The following is a 22,588-nucleotide window of genomic DNA, read 5'->3' as shown; positions in this document are numbered from 1 at the left end:
CGTGGCAACTTTCAAGGAATAAGAAAAATATAATCTTTTTGGTCAAATTTCAGTTGCCTAAAACGTGCTACAGTAAATTTTCCCATGTGAATTAGTGTATCAGAGGATTATAAAAAAAAATTCTGTTATTCTTTAAAGTCAAAAGTCCCGGTTTGAGTTGGAAACACCTCCTAGATTCTGCACACACGGAGAAATGTTTGGGAAAACACATAAAGAAAAAGAAGAAAAACTTGTAATGAAAAGATATAAAATATGCCTAAATCCTGATGGCAATATCCAATTAAAACTTTTCATATATATTTTTTTTATAGACTTCTAATATTGACATTAATTCACTTTGTTATCAAAGGCGCCCATGTATGCAAGTACTGCCAAAACTCTAGTTTATATTTGGTTGAATTCAAACATGAACACTCAGTGGGATTCATGTGTTTAGTTACTTGCATAACTACATGCTGCAATTAGCTTTTCTTCCATATGTAATACACTGCAATTACACTTTATTCATGCTTTGCTACACTATAGTCACAGTCAAATAGAGTGTTATCACTGGAGGCACAGTGCTAGCAAAGACATGAGAAGTTAAAGGGTAAAAGACTGTACTTAAGGGCTCAGATGTGGCTCTTTGGGAATCCTTGGATTTAAACTGTTGAACTGACTGAATTGAATCGTTTAATAACTATCTCAACACCTTAACCAGTGAGACCTAGGAATTTTTAATTGTTCATTTTGTACACCATCAACCTTACCATTATGAATAAGTTTAGGCTTCTCTTTTGCTTCATTGATATTGGAGGTGTTTTTGAACATGCAAGAAGTTTAACCCTGTGAATATCTTGCTGTAGTTAACCAGTTAAATAAATAAGTGATATAAATGATAGAAGAAGTCACTTTTTCAGCTAGCTCATGTAAGCAGATGGTTTCTAAATGAATTCAAAGTGATACTTTAAAGACCTGACTTCACCTCTACCAAATAAATAACCATCCAAAATATATCAAACATCAGAAAAAGTCAGAAAAAGAAATTCTAAAACATGAACTGAAATAAATCATGTTACTGAAATAAGCTTTTCCTAAACTCTCCAGCATTGCGTTCTTGAAGATTTATGCAATGTGTATAATTATTTTAATGGCCCTAGGTGGGTACTCTTGTTGGAGCCAGACAGCCTGGTTTGAGTGTTTCAGAAACTGCAGATCTCCTGAAATAAATAGCAGTCTCAAGAGTTTAAACAGAATGGTGCAAAATACAAAAAGTCAAAAATACAAATTATCTTTGTCTTGAAAAGATAAAATGCTTTGCTGATGATAAGGTTTAAAAGAGAATGGCCAGCTTGGATAATAGGAAGGCTACAGTAACTTAAATGACCACTCTATACCAGCATTATGAACAGAAATGCAATTCAGCATGCACAACATGTCGAACCCTGAAGTGGCTGGGCTACAACAGCAGAACCCAATATTAGGTACAATTTCTGTCAGCCATGTTACAGTGGGTGCATATTCACTGAATCTGAAAGTTAAAGAATGGAAGGAAAAAAGTTTCAGATTCCTGTTCTTGGCTGGGAATAAATTATATTATTAGATTTAAAAACACTGTAACTCCAATTTATAACAGTTAGTTTTTCAATTATTTCCAAGCATACATGTGTATTATCTTTCAGTAAGTCGCTCCATTACTAAACGCAAGCCACAGAGCAGAATTAAAAACTCCACTCTCTTCTTTTTTCCTTGCAGTTTTGTAATGAAGTTACTTTGCATTATGTAGTATGATTGATATATTTTTCGTTGTAACAGTAATAATCTTTTTCTTTCCCAGTTCTGGTTATGACGATTAAAAGCTCTCAGATTCAGAGCCAAACCTTTTATGATGGAACATACTGAAACATTTGTCTGGATTACACCTTGCTACATCATGACACAATCTACCTTTTGAACATGAAACCATGATGCTTCAAAGAAAATTATAATACAACATTAATTATAGCTGTTTTTGCAAAGCATACAGCTGTAAGAATATGGGCTCAACATTTAAAAATAAGCAACAAGCATACACACATAATGCATTTATTTACCTTTATCCTGCCTGTGTTTAAAAAAAGAAAAATCAGTAGGGATTTTCATTAGGGATTTTCTTGGAAAGTTATAAGAGTAGCAGATCTATATTTATACATCCACATGCACATTATTTCATGAAAGCACAGAAGCAGTCACCACCAGGCCTGATGAAATTTTAATCAGTTCTGTCCTAGCAGCCAGGCAGCCCTGATAAATGCAGCTAAGGCCACTGCTCCAGATGCCATTCTGCAGATCCACCTGCAGGCTACAGATGCTCCCACTGAGAAAAACGTTGTGTTATTCATCTTAACATTATAAATTTCAGTTCACTAAAGCAGCCTAGCTTTTGCAACATTCGTAATTTCACATTTTCTGCAGCAGATCCTTATTGTTAAGATGCACACATGTTACAGCGATAGTGTCAATAAACTATTTTATTTGTGGTAAATATTTTTGTTATAAGTCATATGTAATATATTATTTCAGTGATTAAAAAGCTGTCACCTACTATTGTAGTAACACTGATCCTGTGAGTTAATGTGTTAAAATTCACTTTTCTAAACTCTAATCCATGGCATTAACAGAGAAAATTATTCATTATTAGTAAGTTAAACATTTATATCAATTTTATAATCTACTTTTCTTGTATTAAAATAAAACTGCAGCAGGGGCTCATTCATAAAGGAAGTGGAGCGGAACCTTACTTTTTTATCAGCTATTCAACAAATCTTTATAAAGACCTCATTTACAACCCTGCACATTTTAAATCCTATTGAAATACTGATTGCCACTTTTAAATGACCATGAGATTTAAAAAAAAAAAAAAAGGCTAAAGTCTATTTGATGAATATAAACCATTACACTCATTTTCTTATCTTACTAGATATTGTGCAATCATGAGGCAGCACGTTTACTGCCTCATATGGATTCAATGTGTTTTTATTTCAAATAGTGGTCAAAAATACACTAAAAACACTCACTAATACATAACCATAGGGGCTTAAATTATGCTGCCCCATGCTTGATGTATAAGCAACAGACAAGACGTTCTTTTATAGAAAATAATCCAAATGCCATCTAATACATTCCTACAAAAGGGAAACAGTGTGTCTATGATGTATAAAACCATCTGTATTGTAAGCTATATTGCAAAAATTGAGAGAGGGATAATGTTCATTCAGGTGAAAATATCTCACTTTTTAAGCTGCTAAAATGTATACTGCCTATTATGAGGTTTACAGAAAGAAGTACACGTTATAGCCTACAACATATGTCACTTATGATAACCTCTCAATTTATTTAAGGCTATCTTATTATTAATGTCTTCCTACCCCGGGAAAAATGGGTAAAAGCACAGAAAAATTAAGCAGCAGAAGTATTCCCAAAAAGAAACTTGACTCATGGCAGAAAGGGGATATTATAACTTCTTTTTATTGTGGGTTTTTTTTTTTACTTTTTTTGACCTGCCTCTAAAACATGTGTCATAAACATTGACAAAACCATTTGTAGGCTTGTTTTTTCCTTATTTTCTGACACAACCTTTTTTTTCTGCCCTCCCAGGGTTTTTCCCCCCTGAAAACTGCACGAGTTTGCATTTGAGTTCATACTGTGAAAAGGCTACATTTATCATGTAATAAACTGATACACACTTTCACAAAGCAGGTTAAATGGAAGCGCTGCAATGTTTTCTCAGAGGGTAAGATAAATTTGCTGACCTTGCCTTGCCACTTTATGATATAGTAAATCTGTGAGGCTCAAAAAGCCAATGAATGCACACCAGGTACATAGTTTACAGCACTGACTGAGCATATAGTATGAATAAGTGGGGGAGTAATATTAGTCATGACAGTACAAGTTTTGAAAAAATAAATGAAATAGGGAAATTATTACAAAGCCTCAAACACACACACACACACACACACACACACACACACAGGTATCAACATATGCAACAATATATTTTTGGTATTTCATTTTAGCCTAGAAAAGGTATTTTTATCGGTACACTCCTGCCCCCTACTGGTAAACAAAAAAGAATGAAAATTCTGTGCTAGACATCAAATTAATTAGAACAGGCATTTATCTACAGGATGTCTAATGTGGTTCTAAACTAAAAAGGTGCATTACATTGGTAGATACAGTATATGTATAGTGCTTACATTCTAGAGAAAGAGCAATTTTTTAAAATAATTTTACACAGCTTTTTTGTTTGCATGCATAAAATAGCAATCCTATTTCATTGTAAAGTGGACAAAATGTTTTACATGTCCATTTGGTTAAAATTAATCAAATTAGCAGCATCTGACCAAGCAGCATGTTGTGCTCCATCCATTTCACTGGCTAGATTATTACCCTCAGTGAGAGTATGGTTGGTTCCACCAATAGTAGCTTTGCATTCAGGACACTGGCTTCGTTCCATGGCACCCCCACAATCTCCAATAGCATATACATGCCCATTAGGACACTTATACCAGTGTCCCTGTGAGAGAGCCATGGCTTTAACAATCATCACTCTTTCTTCATTATTGATACCCAAGCCACTGCGTGGAAGTTTATTTTCCAGCTCTTTAAAAATCTCCTTCACTTTGTCTTCATCATTTTCAGTGAAGGGCGTTGTGTCCTCCAGGATCTGTCTTGCCTGTAAGACCTGTGCATTGACTTGTACCGCCAGCACAGTGTATTGGGCCCTACTACAACGGACATTGAGATCAGCCAGGTAGGAAAGCCTCCTCATTTCACGTTCTATATCATCCTTCTGCTGATCAGAGAATCTCTGGGATGAATCAAGCAGGAATCTGAGGCAGTCCTTAATACGCACTGAGAATTCATCAAACATTAATGAGGACATGTATTCTTTTTTAGTCTTTATTAGCTTCCCAAGTTTTTCCAGGAATATTATCAAGTTCTCCTGTTGCCAGAGGTCTAGAAGGGTTAAGCCAGACTCCTGAAGCCTCTTAGTGATCATTTTGTACTCTTCAGGAAGTTGTTCCTTAAAAAAGACATTCCTTTTCAAAAGCAACTGAAGTTCATTTTTCTTATACTCAATGTCAGACTGCAGTCCATTGATCTGTTCCTTGACCTTTTCGATTTCTGCCAGGCTGCGGTTGATATGGGCACCATAGCGCACGTTTCTACGAATGGGGGTTCGACATCTGGGACACTCTTTCAGCCGGATAGCTCGCTGATCTAGGTCAGCTTTCTCATCCTCATCCATGCCCATGTATTGGTCCATGCCAGTAGACTCAATGACATGCTTGCAGTCCTCTAGCTGTATAAAGCATGCATCTGGCTCATCTTCATTACCAAAGAAGATCTCAATCACATCATCACGATGGCATATGCGACACTTATCTGGGCAAGGGTCTCCACAAAGACCTATACAAGGATGTCGACAGGGCAATAACTTTTCACATTTCCTTAAACATGGTGGACGGTCACATGGTTCATGGCAGAGTTTGCTACACTTCTGATGAGGACATTGCCACTCACAGGGTTCCATGCAAGGGACACAGGGCTGTCCACATTTTCTCATGCAGATACTGTGAACACAGCGATTTTGACAAGGGAGGGTACACGGTGGGCAGCTTTTTGGGCATGGCACATGGCATTTGTGTGAGCAGGGAAGAACACGCTGGCATGCATGTCCACAAGCTTTGTGGAGGCGACCCTGGTGGCATGTGTGGCAAGTCCCAGTGCAAGCATGTCCACAATTCAGGACTGTGACACATCGGGTTCTGCAGGCTGGCTGATTTAGAAAGTCCTGCGAGGAGCTGCATGGTTCTTTTTGAGTATGTCCACATTTTAGCACCATAGAAATTTTTACTTTGCATTTTACAGTGCATGGTTCACCACAGCTTGCCTGGCATGTGTGTCCACATGTCAGCTTTTTCTGACAAGGCTCCCTGCAGATGAATGTTTCTGGAGCTTGATGACAGGCCATTTTCTGCTTGTGCTGGCATTTTGGTACAACCTTCTCTACACGTACCTCACATTTACCACACTTCTGATGGCAACGTCTAGGACATGTGTGTCCAAGCTCACACAGCACTTTGGGGCAGTCCTTATTACACTTATATTTCTTGTGGTCAGCATCATAAGGATGGCACATGCGAATGCATACGTGGCCACAGTCCAAGCGGTACTCACAGGGCTTGTTGCACCCACCCTCAGGTACCTTTGAAAAGTCTTTTGAAGATGACACCAGGGTTTGGGTTTCTGGATGATTCTGACAGCTCAGTGTCAAAAAGCGTCCCACCTGACCTTTCTCCCTTAGTGTGTGAAGTATATTACTCCACAGCGTCACCTTGCTAAACATTTCCATGTTTCCAAGGCAGTATAATCCCATCTTAGCCCGAGAAAGTGCCACACAAACACGGTTTGGAATTTTTAAAAACCCTACATTGCCCTCCTGATTACTGCGTACCAAAGACAATATGACAATATCATTCTCCTCACCTTGATATTTATCAACGACATGAACTTTGACCCCTGAAAATTCAGCTGAGGGCATGAGCTTACGTAAACAATATAGTTGCCCAGTGTAAGTGGTGAGGATGGTGATCTGAGAGGGCTGATAATCCTGACGCAACAAGTACCGACAGAGTTCTACCACAAAGCGCGCTTCGTGAAAGTTTTGATGACTTCGTCCATCCTTTATTTCCTCCTCATGGGATTTGTGGTCAATGAAGAACATGTTCGTGAGAATTCCCTACGGGTAAGAAAAAATTACGGGACAGACTTGACTTTAATCAAGCAAAAGTTTGGTATGTGATATTATTGAGCACATTTTTAAAGTACAGTGAGTTGCCAGTACAATGAATGCAATGAGTGCTGAATGTTTTAATAATGAAAAAAAACAAAACTGACCTTGATGTTTTCATACTCAAATACAGAAGCATGGTTTTCCAGCTCTGAGTAGATATGAGGAGTCAAAAGACGAGCAATATCCGGTCTCATACGATGCTGTATTATCATGTGCATAAAGAATTTTTTTATTATTATTATTATTATAAATATTTGATCAAATGTGAGAAAAGTGCATTTGGTATGGATTCATTAGCTCACCTGGTAGTTGAGTCTGACAAAAGGAAATCCCACTTTGACAAGCCTCTCAAACATCGACACCTCGAGGTTGAAATTTTTGGCTAGCTCATACACTGTGGCACTAGGCCTAAGCTGTAAACAAAACAGAAAATCATTTAGATTTATATATTAACTTATTAATATATTTATTTTTATTTTAGATTGATAAAATAGATTTATGTGAAAAAAACTGTTTTTGGAAAGATGTTATATATCTTCTTAAAAAACGAATTATGATTTCCATTTATTTTTATTTTGATAAATCTAAATACATTTAATTATAGAAGTCGAGGAAAAATCGATGCAGTTGTGAACTGGGACTCTTTTATGTGGCAATTTACACATCCCCGATCTATCTTTTTCTGCAAGTCTGTGAGCAAATTAGTCTCAATCAACTCATTATACATGCCTACACCACTCTTAAAACACCGTGGATGCAAAGTAGTTGAAAATATTATGTTAGAAGCCCTGCATGTTAGAAGCCACATGCGCCTGCGTGCTGTCATCCACTCAACCAGAGTGCTCACTGTCAAGTTTTGAGAATTTAAGTTTGAATTTTGAGACTTTGGAGGTATTTGAGGAGGTAAAACATCACAGTTACTTTATAAGCTTACAGGCGGTACACTTCCAACTATTTACACATTTTTATCCCATGTGGTAGGAGTGAATTATTTGCTAGGGTTTCTTTAGAAATAATAATTATGGTGGATGACACACTATAATGCTGTCCTTTGTTTTCAATTGAGAAAACTAATGTTATAAGGAATGGGCTACATTTAATTACTCCTTAAACTAATTAATACCAAATCGGGATATTTATAAAATCGTGATACTTATAGAATTGCACCTATTGTGATGATATCGTATCGGGTGGAGACAGGTGATTCCTATCTGTATTAAATTGTAAATAGGGCTCTGTATGTATAAGCCCATTTATGTTGGAGCACAGAAACCATAACCACACCACATTTCAATTTAGCATAACTTATAGTGATAATTTATTTACTGCCTAGTAGGTTGTATGTCATGCATAATTTTCTATTTCTTCAAAAGATGACAATTTGTTCTATTTTAAGTCTTACAAGTATACAAAATTTTGAAAAATATTCAACAGGTCTTCTATATAAAAGATCTGCTTAGCGTCATTTTTTTTTTCCCTTTCTGATTCCACCGACATAGTCCTCATCATTTTTTCCATGTGACCAACTTGTTAGTGAATAGCTCTCATAGGTGCTATATGCCAGTTATACCTGTTGATGATCTCCAATCAGAATGAGGTGCTTGCAGTCTCGGCTGAGTGTGGTAATAGTATGAGCTTCCAACACTTCAGCTGCCTCCTCCACAATCACCAGCCTTGGCTTGAGCTCCTGCAAAACCTGTCGGTATTTTGCTGCCCCTGTGGTGGTCATGCCAATGACTTGGGCATGTTGAAGCACACACAGATCCTCGCGGCGGCGGATTTCAGCCAGGCGCTCTGCAGCATCCTGATAGACTTGTTCAGCCTGAAGAGCTTTCCCACGAAGGTCAATCTGATACCGCAACACCCAGAGGCTATTAAGTGAGAAAGTGAAAGAGCAAAATAAATAGGGGAACAGACACCGAGCAAGGGAGCCAGGAGAGAATAAAGGGACATAAATGATTGTTAAAATTTCTAAATTTTTAATTTAACTTTGAATAAATATTATAGTCGAGTTCTCTTGCACAGTTCACACAATTATTTGAAGGATGCTTTTGAGAGATATTTGCTTTTGATCTAGCATATAATTACCGGTAAAGTCTCCATCTGTCTTTTATGTTAAGCTGCCATACATTCCACACTTGCAGCTCTTCCACCTCACTCATAGCCTCACTCTTCCCCAACTCCCTCTGGACCATCTGCTTTATCTTCTTCTTCTGGTGACGCTGTATCTGAATACACAGAAAGAGAGAGAAGAATCATGGTGTTTTTATTATTATGCAAATAAAATACTTGACAACACCCTGTATACAACCTAGATTCATAATGTACTATATATGCATTTACTATTTTTTGCATTAAGCACCTTATAATGCCATAGGCTTTTTAAAAAAGGTGCTTGCATGAAAAGATAAACATCTAACTTCATATTGTCAGATTACATAAGGTTCATATAAATTTATATACATAAAGGATTCTACATGTAAATGCTACAATGTAGTGTATAATAGGTTTTGCAGGCCTAACTTGCACTTCTGTTATGATACCTGTGTTAGATTGCATTATAACATTATTGCCTACAACGCAAAGAAAAAATTATAGAATTATTTTCCTAATGACATAAGAGGGATAGGTAATTAGAAAGTTGTATATGTATGCATATGCTAGATATTCTGTATTTTAAATACTAACTTATTTGTATTTCTAAGGATAAAACAACTAATAAAATAATGGAAACATTAAATTTATATATTATCTTAGTTCTCCTGAACTGAATTAATATTCTAAAATATTCATATACATATGCATACAGTATATACCATGGTGGCACAGTGGGTTAGTGCTTAGAACTGTTGCCTCACAGCCCCAGTAGGGGGGTCAAATCTTGCATCTGGGCTTCGAGTTTGCATGTTTCCATCCAAATACAAAGATTTGACATTTACAAAATGCCCTGTAGTGTGTTTGTGTGCATGTGTGCGCGCGCCCTTTAATGAGTGCACCCAGGGAGTACCCTGCCTTGTGCTTTATGTTACCTGGGATAGGCTCCAGGCCCCCTGTGACCCTATACAGGATAAGGGGTGTAGATATTGTATGTACTGTATGTATGGATGATTATAATTATGACTATTCCAGAAAATCCTTACCTCCCACCCTTCATCATCACCTTGTCCCTGTTCATGTGCCTTCCCTTTTTCCTGTTTTAGTGAAGGTTGTTCTTCTGCCTGATGTAGGTTCATGGCTAGCATGACCTCAGCCAATTCTGATATGGTCTCCTCCTCTCTCTTGCGTTCACGGCCATCTCGGCGTTTAGGTTCTGCATCCTCCAGGATTCTTTCAGCCTCAATCAGAGCTGCCTCTTCATCAATTTCCAACAGTTCCTCATCCTCTCCTACCTCCCCGTCATCATTTGCCTCTGTCCACAATCATAAGTGTTTATGAAAATTAATTACTCTTGATTTCAATAATTGATATCCATTATGAATTAATTTGCTATGCTTAAACATATGACAATAGTAATAGCAAGTAAACCTTGTTTTATTTTGAATAGTCTCTTATTTAGTGGTTATTTCTCTATTTATACTTACAACTAAAGTATAGTTGAATATTTATTATTTAGTGTTCAGTGTTGTGAACTGTATAATTGTAAGAAATGTATACATTGTAAACACTGTACATATGGTAAAAAAGAACTATATGTATAAACAATATCATACATTTATACATTTACATTTTAATCGAATATATAGTTGCTGTAACTACAGTAAGTTGTCTCACTTTTAGTTTACAGGTTTTGAGTCCAGTTTCAGTGCTGCGTGAGCAGGCAGACAAATGCAACAGGAAAAATAATGGGCATGCAAAGGTCAAACTTAAAATGGAAAAAAGTAGGCATGATTCATAGGGGTCTTAAAAACTAAAAAAATACCACATTTACACACAAGAATTAGTTTGTAAATCCATAGCTGTGTTTGAAAAAAACACAAAAAGGTACATGAAAATTGTAAATGAAAAATGATGAAAATTACAAAGAAAAAGTAAGGAAACGAAAAAAAAGAAAGAAAGGAAGGTTTCTTTCATGGTAACACAAGTTTTCTAAGTTAGCAGAATACCTGTACTCTCATAAAAGTTTGTCTGTTTAATGTCAAATTCATAACCCTAATAAAATGCTGAATATTTTAAAGATAAAAATTATTATAAAAATTTTAGCATTTGTTTGTTTTTAGCTGAAGAGGCTAAATTAAATGTTATGCAAATTAATTTACTGATACTAAGCTTACCCGTGCTCTAAGGCTTTTTGGTTAACAGTATGATATGAGTCCAAATTTCACATCCATTTTGTTGGAACCACCCAAATATATTTTAGTAAGTAGTACATATATTTTTACAGTCCGTTTATTGTCAGAGATTACCATCTAGCAATGCTGTTACCATACAGGATCATTAAAAAAAAAAAAGGCTTTCAACTTTACCTCCTTCACTGCTGGCAGGTTGCTGCAGAAACCCCCCGAGACAAAGCCAATCCATAATCACTGATTGCTTCTTTCCAACATTTGCAAATCCACCCATCTCAAGCTAACAAAAACACAAAACATTCAATATTTCTCCTTCTTTTTCTACTACTCCTACTGATAGTACTAATACTACTATTAATAATAATAATAATAATAATAGTAAACAAGGAGCTGTACCTAGCTTGCACATACAATAGAACCTCGGATTGCCGGTAACGCATTTTGGCGAGTGTTCCACAAGACGAGCAAAAATTTAAAATAAATTTTGACTTGAAAAACGAGCTTGTTTTACGAATACCGAGTATAATGTAGCACGCATGCACTTCTTGTTTTGATGCTGAGCGTCACCAATAGCCAATAGTTGTTCTTTCGCGCATGCGTCTCTCAAAGGTATAATCAACATCCGTGCACGCGTGTACTGTTTACTGTTATACTGTGACCGCGTGTGTGAGCGTAAAACATAATTTATTTTGTGTTTGTATGTGTGTGCGCGCACACACGTTGTGTTATAATAAACAGTACACGCGCGCATGCAGCAAAAGCAAGTCTCACTAGAGAGATTAGAGATCCATTTTCTCTTTGTCTATTTCACCCCTCCTCCTTCTGCCTTCACACACACCCCTCCTCCTCTCGCCTTCACACAAACACACACACACACACACTCTGACGGAGATACTGCTCTGTCGCAATTCTTTTTGAAGGTAATTGCAGGTTAATTTGTTTTATTTTTTTTACTTTACAGCAGTAATTCCGTGCGCTCACTCTAGTGTTATTCGCGATGTTCCTTGTTAATTTTCTTAATAGAACAGTGTTACCGTTAATGTGTGTGTGTGTGTGTGTGTGTGTGTGTGTAAGAAGGAGAGGGGAGGGGCTTATTCCTCCTCTCATCTTACTTACACACAAACACACACACAGCACATGCGCGCGAAACACTTATCTGTCTGGATTTTTTTTACTTTTTTCGAAGGTAAAGTGCAGGTTTTTTAAAATTATTTATATTTTGTATTAATTATTTTTATGTATTTATTTTTATGGGCTGTGGAACAAATAATTTGAGTTTCCATTATTCCTTATGAGGAAATTTGATTTACGAGTGTTTTAATATACGAGCCCACTTCCACGAATTATGCTCGCAATCCAAGGTTCCACTGTATAAGTTTATTTAAATAAATAGTGCACTTTAGATTCACCTGACTATGCAGATTGTCCCAGTGTTCATTAGAGATGTACTTCCGCAAGAAGTGCTCGTTAATGACTCCACGCATACTGCACTCTAGGTAACCTGACTGTTTCTTCAGCAGGGTTTCTGCCCCTTGCATCTCCCTTTGGATCTGTGGAATATCGTCAGGACTTTATTTACAACAAAGCTCAAAACTGATTCATTTAAACATACTTGCATATCAAGTCAGGAATGAAAACCTATAAGATCAACTTTGTGAGCTTGAACTATAGGAGAAATTGGAACCTAAAGAATATATAGAAGCTGTTATACTATTAAATACTACTATTTATGAATTCTACTATTAAATTTGAAAAATGTGAAATTTCTGTGTATATTATACATATATTTCCTTGGTTAAAAACTAAAAATACATTTTAAAATGCTTAACATGAAAAAATGTAACATGGCACCTCAAAATAGGCTTTCCTAAGGTGTCCTGGCAGGTCTCTGCGGAAGTTTGGCGACCTAGTCAGCTCCCGCAGAGAGAAACGCTTGAGGGTTACACTGTTACTGCGGCCACCAACCCTCACAATCCCCTCCTCCAGAAAACTGTGGATACCTATGACAAACACAACATGACTGCTGTATTGCAAGCCATGCAATATTCTATACACTGTATTTAAAACCAGGAAAAAAGCATCTGCTATTTATGCTCTGTACAGCCTCCATAACAGTTCTAATCTGGGGATTCTGTTAATTATTGTTCGTTTTTTGATCTTGCCTTCCTGGTATGGTCTTCATGAGAGCCAGTTTCATCATGATGATGGCCACAATATGGTTCTTGCAAGAACTATTCCTAAACAATTGACCTTCCTGTCTTAAAATACTGTTACAACTGACTGTTGTTGTTGTTAATTACATGAATCTGTATGTGTTATTTCATAGTTTTAAAATCTCTACTATTGTTCTTGAATGTAGAAAAATAAATCCTAACTTGTGTCAAAACTTTAGACTAATGTGTCAAATGTTTTACTCGTACTGTAATTACTACTTTTGCAAAAGCAGAATGAACAATGCATTAGTACCTTCCAAAAACTGGTCTAGGGCATGATTGGTGTAACAGACCACCAGCATAGGAGAATTAGCCGACCATACCAATCGGTTCTTTAACAGAGCCTTGGCAATCTTTAGCCCCACATGTGTCTTCCCTGAAAAAAAAAAAAGAAGAATAAAAAATATTACATTGTGTTTTTTTTTTTTAAGCCAGCACAAATTACTTTATAACATTTAAACCCAGATGTGTATAATTTAAAAATGACCAGTTACATTCTGAAGCAAAACTATTTACTTGATAGTGTCTCTGATTATCTGTTTTCCTCGATGCAGAATTAAATTACAACCAAAATTAACATTGTTTCCTCTTTTACTTAGACTTAGGCTTCAAGGTTTTAAGGAGCTAAGAATGCAAAGAATGCTTGCTTTGTTAAACTGCAGGAAATAGTAGCTCTAATAGAAGGAGAGTTAGAAATATATTGAACTAAATTTATTAAAATCTAAATTTTTCTACCTGTGCCTGGTGGACCCTGGATGATAGCCAGCTCCTTGGTGAGAGCTAGTTTAAGTGCTTGGAGTTGACTTTCATCAAGACCCACTTGCTCCTCAGTTGGCCAGGCAGTATCGTTAAGCGGGTTAAATGGTTTCATACTGTTCTGATGACCCTTTGCTGCAATGCAGGCTAGATCATAAGTTTCCCAAAGTGGTACAAGGTATTCTGGTGGATGGACTTCTGGGTTACATTCCACAATGTATCTAAAACATAACACAGACGATAAAGTGAGTCTATCTAGTTAGCCAATACTACTGTGAGATATCTATACTTATTCATCACGATAATACAAGCCACAAGACATTTTTCAAGCACCTAACATGTTACTTTATGTTTTGCTGATTTTAAATAAGGAGGCATCATCTTATAAACACAAAGCCATGGGACAACTAAAGACTCATTTAACTAAATTACAATGTATACCTCTTAAAGGGGAGCTCATCCTCTTCTTGTTCCTGAAGCCCCTCCAGGACATAGCGGTAAGCCTCAAAGTAGGCAGTGGTCTCAACCATCATGAAGGAATGGGAGGCCTGGATTGTGGCCAGTTGAGCTCGGCTGTTTCTAGAAAAATTTAACTGCACCTGCCCCTTTTGGAGTTCTTTGGGGTCACGGTCAGATACCGTAGCAAAGAGAAAAGTTTCGAAATTGTCCATTGACAAGCAGACCAGAGACCCATACAGCAGCCGTTTGGAATTCTCCCAACGAACAAACTGTAAATCAGTATAAAGCAAACCTGTTATATTCTATAACTTATTTGCAAATTGTATAAAGCTAACATGAAGTAGAACAAACCTACATTGTTTTATGACCATTATTTAGCATGTAAAAAAATTAAGCTTAGCTCTATTATTCTCTGACCTCAAGGGGCCGTGGGTCAAACTGCACTCTGTAAGCAGTGCCTGTCGGAGTGCAGAAAGGCATGACGAGTCGAGTGTCAAAATAGACCCTGATGTCATCAAAGCGTTTCTTTCTTATTGGTACGCCACAGAACCTCTCATCATGCTGGCTTAGAAGCAACTCCCTAATACCTTCACGTAATGGCCTCACAAAGTCCTCTCTTAGAAGCCTAAAATGTGTATCCAGGTAGACATGCACACTGGGGAAACTTTGTGATGTTATATTGGCCCGTAGAAAAGGTTTCTGGTCCTGGTGGAACTCTTCAGGAGTTGGGTAGATGGTCATATTCCTGAAGTCTTCTTCCCCTTCTGGAGTACCATCATTTCCAAGGAGAACTGTGTAGTTGTCCGATCTCAATGTTCCATCTCTTGCTTTCTCTTGGAGGTGTTCCACCATGCCATGGATCTTCTCCAGATCCTCATCAATCGTGTTTCGAATGTCTATGCCAGAAGCTCGCAGCTGGTTGATCACTGGTTTCAAGAGAGTAACCAACATTGAGATGGAACGGATAGAACTGGAAGGAAACATACTGAGCACACCAGAGAGGAGGTTGATAATGTTGTCCAGGTGCTGTGGATACTGCTGTCTCCGAGCAGGGACATGATCAGACATCATTCCAGCCACATAGTAAGGAAGCACAGTTTGGAAGAAGCCAGAGTCCTTCACCACTTGTGCTAAATGGAGCACTATTCTGCGATCATTTTTAGACTGAAAAGCTTTGCAGAGAACCTGACAGAGCAGCTGTATGAGATCTTGACGCATAGTTTTCTCCCTCAGCAAAGCCTGCAAACCCACATTGGAGGAGAGAGTAATGGCCACCACAGATGCATCTTTCTCAAGTAGTTCCTCCAGTGCTTTGAACCCAAGCTTACGTACCTCAGGGGTACCATCTCTACTTCTTGCTCTGACATGGGCTCCTCTTCCTCTTTGACTAAATCCTGCACCCCTTTCTCCTCTCTGAGCACCTTCTGCTCCATTTCTTTCCCTTGATGCATCTACCCTGTGATTTTCCCTGTTGTCCCTTCTCCTCTCACTTACACTCCTCTCACTACCTTGTCTACCACTTCTGTCACCTCCACCTGGTCCACGTCTTTCACCTCCTGTTCTGTAACCTCCACCTTGTCCAGCTCCCCATCTGTCACCTCCACCTACTGATGCTCTTCTGTCACCTCCACCTGTCCATCCTCCTGGACCTGCTCCCCTGTGACCAACACCTGGTCCTCCCCCTGTGCCTCCTCTGTCACTTCTATCTCGTGCACCTCCTGCACCCCCTCTCCTGTCACCTCCACTTCGTCCTCGCCCTGCACCTGCCCTTCTGTCTTCTCCTCCTGGTCCTCCTCCAACGCCTCCTCTTCTGCCACATCTATCTCTACCACCTCTGCCATCTCTCCCTTGATCTGCATCAACAAAAGATAAACAAAATGCACATTACTGGTCATGCACTAGTGAAATAAATAAAAACAGTAGTATAACATAGTCATAAGTAGGAAAAGAAAGGGGAAATCAAAACCTTGCTTCTCCTGTACTTGTGGTCTGTTTTTGTTTTCCATGGTTGATCAGAACCATTGAGTTGTCAAGTGCTGCAACATAATAATAATAAGAATCATTAAATCTTTTATGGATGACCAACCAGTGCCATCCACCCAACCACTTGGCAGGTTTTTGGAGTATGATCCCGCCCCCGACACACACACATTAAAATTTGCCCAGGAAAACATCTTTCAATCTTTCATGACCTCCACCAATGGAATCCCTTAATTCTGAACATAAATGTGAATTAGTTATAGGACATACTACATGCACTACAACCAAAAGTAAATACCAAAGTCTATGTGAATGTATGCCCTTTGTTTAATATAAATTATTTACGATATAATGAGCACAACTCTAACTACTGTGCTAAGTGCCATCATCCATGGAAAATGGCATAAGTAATTTCCATAAATTAAAATATTTTGTTGTATATACACTATATATTAGATCCATAATATCTGGAAAGTAACACCACCACAGTGGATTTGAAATAAAGCAATCAAGTTGTTATTGAAATGTTCAGCTTTAATTCGATAGGTTTAACAAAAAATATATAAAAATTGACAGTTTAGGAATTTAAGTCTTTTTGCATAATCCCTTTATTTTTCACAAACTCAAAAGTAATTGGACAAATTAACAATTATAAACAGATGGTTTTTGTGTAAATAATACTTGCCAAACATTTGCAAATAATCACTGCCAGAAGTCTGAAACAAATGAACATAATTTTCTTTAGCCCCCTTTAGTTGCTTGTTAGTCATTTGCCATACATGCTCATGCCATAACACAGGCTCCACCATGTTTGACACCATGATTGCTTTGACCCATCAGATCTTTCTTTCCTTCTACATTTTCCCCTTTCTTCCTATCTTTTTCCAACTTATTCTCGGTTTCTGTCTAACTGGCTAACTTCAGCTTATTTGGACTTTTGGTTCTTGATTACCAGAGATTTGTTTCTTTTAAATCTTCTGTATTTACATTGACAAATGTGTCTCTTGATAAAAAATTTACCATTATACAACCAACACCCTTGCCAAGAAAATAATGGTGCTGACAGTCACTTTTGTTGTATTCCATGCCTTTTGGTTTTAAAATTGTTAATTCATCCATTGTTATAATTTTTTGTTATCTCTTTGATAGGTCTTGTTTGTTTATTTTTTAGCCTAACGATTGCTGATAGGCCATGATAGATAGATAGATAGATAGATAGATAGATAGATAGATAGATAGATAGATAGATAGATAGATAGATGTAGCTTCTATCATTCTAAATTCTAATTATGGCTAAGAAATTCTGTTTGTTGCCAGTGTTTGCACAGGAAGTCGGGTACATCAGGCCAAGCTCATAGCTAATGACACCCTGGATCAGACTGCAGAACGTCCACAGCTGCAGCGCATACAACAGGAAGACGTAGGGTCTGCCGAAACATTTAACACATATACCTTGCCTATCATCATTACATTAAAACTGGCTCGCTTGAAGACCATCCCAGCAAAGCAAGACCAAAACCTGCCTCTGCTGCAGAGAAAAAGGTCATTGAGTGTTACCATCCTAAAAAATTACCAATTTATATAATATAACATAATATTATCATAATATAGGATTCAATTCACATTTTGCTTTATTTCAAATTCACTGTGGGGTACAGAGGTAAAAAAAAAAAAGAAAAGAAAAGAAAAAAGTGCACTGTCCTATACTGTAATACAATGTACTTCTGCTTATGAATGATCAATCTCATCTAAGATTCGTGTTTTTAAACGCCACAATAGTCACCAGTAGGTGGTGCTAAAACGCCGAAGTCCATCAAGGTTTCCCCAGCAACAAAAGTCAGTCAGAAAAAAAAAATTTTCTTTCTTTTTTTTGCATTTTTATGCAAATGATTTATATTAACACAAAGACGAGCGTCTAAAAAAAATAACATTTAGCTTCTGATCTTTCTAACATTTTAGGTTTGTGAATTATTTCCACCATTTATAATTCTTCTTTATATATTCTTATTTAATTCTTTAGTCCTCACTTATGACTCTTGTTGGGCGCTGGTGGCGGAAAAATACAATGTTATTTTAGTTTGCACCTAAACACATAAGAGAGAGAGAGAGAGAGAGAGAGAGAGAGCGGTGGCACAGTTTATATGCACAATGGGCATGGTTAACTATGAATCTGGTCTTTTTCATTTTGTTCATTCACAAGCTAATACTGTTTGGTATTATGGTTTTGTCAGTGAAGTACTATAGCTACATATGACACTGAGGCTTGTTTCAGCCAGAAGGGGCGGTTCCGAACAAAATATCGCTTTGATGCTTGTGTCGTTTCCCTTAGTGTCACGTGACCAAACAGTGCACTGCGGCCCTGGTAGCGCAATACTCGCGACAAATAATATATAAATAATAACTACACGGTTATTATTTTTAAATAGAGCCACAAAGAAAGAGAAAGACTGGCAATTTTTAAGTAATTTCTTACAATAAGGCACTTACTGTGATAAAGTGCTAAAACATAGTCGTTAGATAGTTATGTGTACAAACTTAAACTTCCTATATAAAAACTATATATAATGGACATCAAGTAAAATTTCATATATCATTGACAGTTGACTTAGATAGATAGATAGATAGATAGATAGATAGATAGATAGATAGATAGATAGATAGATAGATAGATATAGGAGAAAGTGTGTGTGTGTGTGGGGGGGGGGGGTTGGCAAACCCCTCGTGATAAGAATATGGTGAGGGGAAGTTGTGTGTGTGTGTGTGTGTGTGTGTGTGCACTTTTTGTGCACTTGACTTGTTGATTCCAGGAAGGCAGACATTTTGCATGCCTGCATAATTTCTGCTGCAGTGGGCCAAATGCATGATTTTCAAGACACTGAAAGTTGTTTCAGTTCAGCAAGAAAAAAAGATTTGGGCTTACAATTTAGAGCCATATCTATTTCAGGCCCATGCCAGTGGGATGAGCATAAACCAAGCTGCAGTGGAAAATGGTGTTCCGTATCACACCTTAGCACATTACATTCAAGTTATGGAAGCAAATAATATTGACACAACAGCTGCATTTGCAGAATGCTTGGATTTCTGACTGTGATGTCTATTTTGCATAGTAGATGTGTGAAATAAATGCAGTCCATGGTTTTACATTATTGTTTTAACTACGTTTTGTCACATTGGTGCCCATGTGGTAGATTGGCACCAAGGTTTTCTCCTGAAATACCTTCCGAGCATGTTACACAGCAGGATCATTTTGTAACTGGTATTGTAGTTTATTCATGAAAATCTTTTGGGTTCCGTGGATTGGTTTATGACTCTGGTTTATGGATCTGGTAATCATATCATCAACTGTTATGTCATACTGTGAGTACTGTGAGGCAATAATATATCTATATTTGATTTATAGGAATGCCCGTGACACACCTGTGATGGATATACCTGCTGGTCACTAGTCAAACCAAACAGAATTTGTTTTATATATTGGATAGAAGATTATATAGTGCTACAGAGTATACAGTGGCATAGTGTTTAGCAGTTAGGCCTCCAGGGCCGAAGGTTCAATTTCCACCTCATGTCTGTGTGTGTGAGGAGTTTGCATGTCCCCTTGTGCTCTGTGGGTTTCCCCCAGGTACTCTGGTTTCATCCCATAGTCCAAAGACATGCAGTGGCAAATTGGCATGTATGTGCCCTGTGATTTACACATGCACATGTGATGCTAGCATCTATTTGATAGCTTGTGTATTTGTGCATTATTTCCACCATTTATATCTAAACTTTTATAATGTAACCTCTATGAAAAATAATTTAAGTGATATTTTCCGTTAGAGCTATGATACCAGTAAAGACCTAAAATAATTGAAAAACACATTTTATGAAGTAGACAAATGTGTTTCTCATTCCATTGTGATGCCATATTACATTATTTGCAAATGTTATTATGCAAAGTTATGCGTTAGCCCGAGAGTTCCTACGTGTTCTAAACACCACAGCAAGCTGCAACACATTTCTCGGGTCAACACAAATATTACCTATACAAACAGGTGTATCAGTTGCACATTATTGAATTGAAAAAGGTATCCACCTTAATGGGAAATCATAGCATTTCTCCCCCAAATCCTCACAGGGTTTAATCACACTTCCGCCCATTGTTTTGTTTTTAACCAAAACCCTTGATAGTGAAACTTGATGGATCACATCCCAGCAAACATTGATCCGACGCAAGGTCGTGTCCCTGGCCAAAACCAGTCGCAGTAGGACAGCATTAATTGGTAAACAAACAAAAAAAAGGTACCAATTAATTAATTTGTAGTTTAATTGTCTGACAGAACATTTCCTAAAAATGCATTCAGATACGTTTGTACATGTCCACATGTCTACCGTTGTATAGACATGTATAGCTGTTACTTTTAGCTAAGTGTTGTTTAATATATACCCTCCAAGCAAACATTTGGACGATTGATAACCGTTAATGACAGCTGTTGTAAATCAGATAACATCAAACGAGTCCTTTCAACTTTCATTTTGAAACTATTTTTCATCCACGGCGGGACGCGTCGGAGGGACGTCATTTCAACGGTCATCAAACGTCTAAATGTTTGCTAGGATTCACCTGACTTCCCCAAGCCTTTCTAAAAAAATAAATAAAAAAGCAGTTATGAAGTAACTAGGTACGGTCGTGTAAGGTACATGGTAACGTAATGAAGGTTGTGCTTGTCAGTGCAGCACATTATGCGCATGATATATTATTATAAGGAAAATGACCACTGCATTTCGTGTGAATTCACTCTGGTACTGAATCTTCCCTTTAGGCTAAGGATAATTATGACTTAGCACACGATGCCCTACTGTAGAGAGTGAGTCAGCGCGGTTTCATTTCTCAGAAAATGATCCACCCACGTATCAGACAGCTTAGACTACCTGCTTTATATCAAGACACGAGCATTCGCATTGTTGTTACACTCGAGCCTGGCTGTTCTTTCGTACATACACTGTCCTAAATATGTGTCCATACATATGCGGAAATAAACACTTCGTCATGAAAATAATTTCAATACATTTTTACTTTAGTCAAAGCCATTTATAAAGGTTATCAGGAAAACATAGATACACAGGCTTTAAATAATTTATGTAAAAAAAATGGAAGACGTTTTTTTTTAACAACGTTTGATGAAACTAAAGCGCAACTCGTATAAGCATCACATCTAAATAAATGGCCACAGCGCTGTACGCTGCCTCTCCGAGATGCCGGAAGTCAGTTAAAAACATTTATAATTATCAATAAAACCAGGATAACACGCGACTTCGAAACTTTTTCCCTCTCATTTCAGCATTTCTGATGACATTTCTACAAGGCTCATGCTAAGCTAAATCTCGGAACACTTACCGGTTCTTGAGCCCGGTCGCTGTGTGCTCTGTACTGACAGAGAGCTGCTCAGAGAACCTTTTAAATACCGGCTTTAAGTTTCGCTTTCGTGTTTGGTTCATCATAACCGAAACTGTCGGAGAAACAAAACACTAGTCTCCACAGAGATACTGTTTAAGGCTTTGGAAGTTATAGAAGCTTTGTTGCATATATGTTAAGACCTTCGAATCAAATTAATGTATTTTAATGTTTTTTTTTTATAAGAATAGCTCCTACACAATTCTGCATGTTTTCCGCCTAATACACACAGCAATGTTAGCTGATGATTAGGTTATTGACAGTATAAAGCCAGTCAGTACTGATGACACTAGCTCAATTCTGAGACCTTATCTCAGCAAGCAACATGTACAGGAAGTACAGAAAGAGCTTCAAGTCTCTCCCTGATCAAGTACATTTATGTCTTAATAACTATGCTAGAAGTCGTGGCAGTACATAGCCCAATTAATAGATTGTTTTTGCAATAAAGCATAATTTGGACCCAGCATATTATTGTTTGGAATCTATCAAGAGTTTACTCACTCTCTATTATTTGCTGATTCTTGGGTTTATTTGATTTGATTTGATTTAACCCAGTATTCTAGAAATCACATTTTGACCCTTGTCAAAGTCACTCATATCCTTACGCTTGCCCATTTTTTTCTGCTTTCAACACATCAACTTC

The 22,588-nt window shown here is 37.4% G+C and overlaps 1 protein-coding gene across 1 annotated transcript; it reads right to left on the bottom strand.

Moving 5' to 3' along the window:
• Window positions 1-3,468: 3,468 nt before the first annotated feature.
• Window positions 3,469-21,966, bottom strand: znfx1 (zinc finger, NFX1-type containing 1). The gene is made up of 15 exons (XM_053498067.1): window positions 21,889-21,966; window positions 16,498-16,567; window positions 14,949-16,384; window positions 14,514-14,800; window positions 14,052-14,293; window positions 13,570-13,692; window positions 12,955-13,103; window positions 12,513-12,653; window positions 11,281-11,383; window positions 9,958-10,226; window positions 8,906-9,045; window positions 8,388-8,688; window positions 7,120-7,230; window positions 6,922-7,017; window positions 3,469-6,763 (listed from the first exon to the last, which is right to left on the bottom strand). Exons 2-15 carry the CDS (start codon window positions 16,535-16,537, stop codon window positions 4,316-4,318), a joined length of 5,886 nt encoding a protein of 1,961 aa, XP_053354042.1. The 5' UTR covers window positions 16,538-16,567; window positions 21,889-21,966; the 3' UTR covers window positions 3,469-4,315.
• Between the last annotated feature and the right edge of the window lie 622 nt (window positions 21,967-22,588).

This window comes from Clarias gariepinus, chromosome 6 (genome assembly GCF_024256425.1).
Source record: "Clarias gariepinus isolate MV-2021 ecotype Netherlands chromosome 6, CGAR_prim_01v2, whole genome shotgun sequence".
NCBI classification, from domain to species: Eukaryota; Metazoa; Chordata; class Actinopteri; order Siluriformes; family Clariidae; genus Clarias; species Clarias gariepinus.
This window is presented reverse-complemented; position numbering and strand designations above follow the sequence as displayed.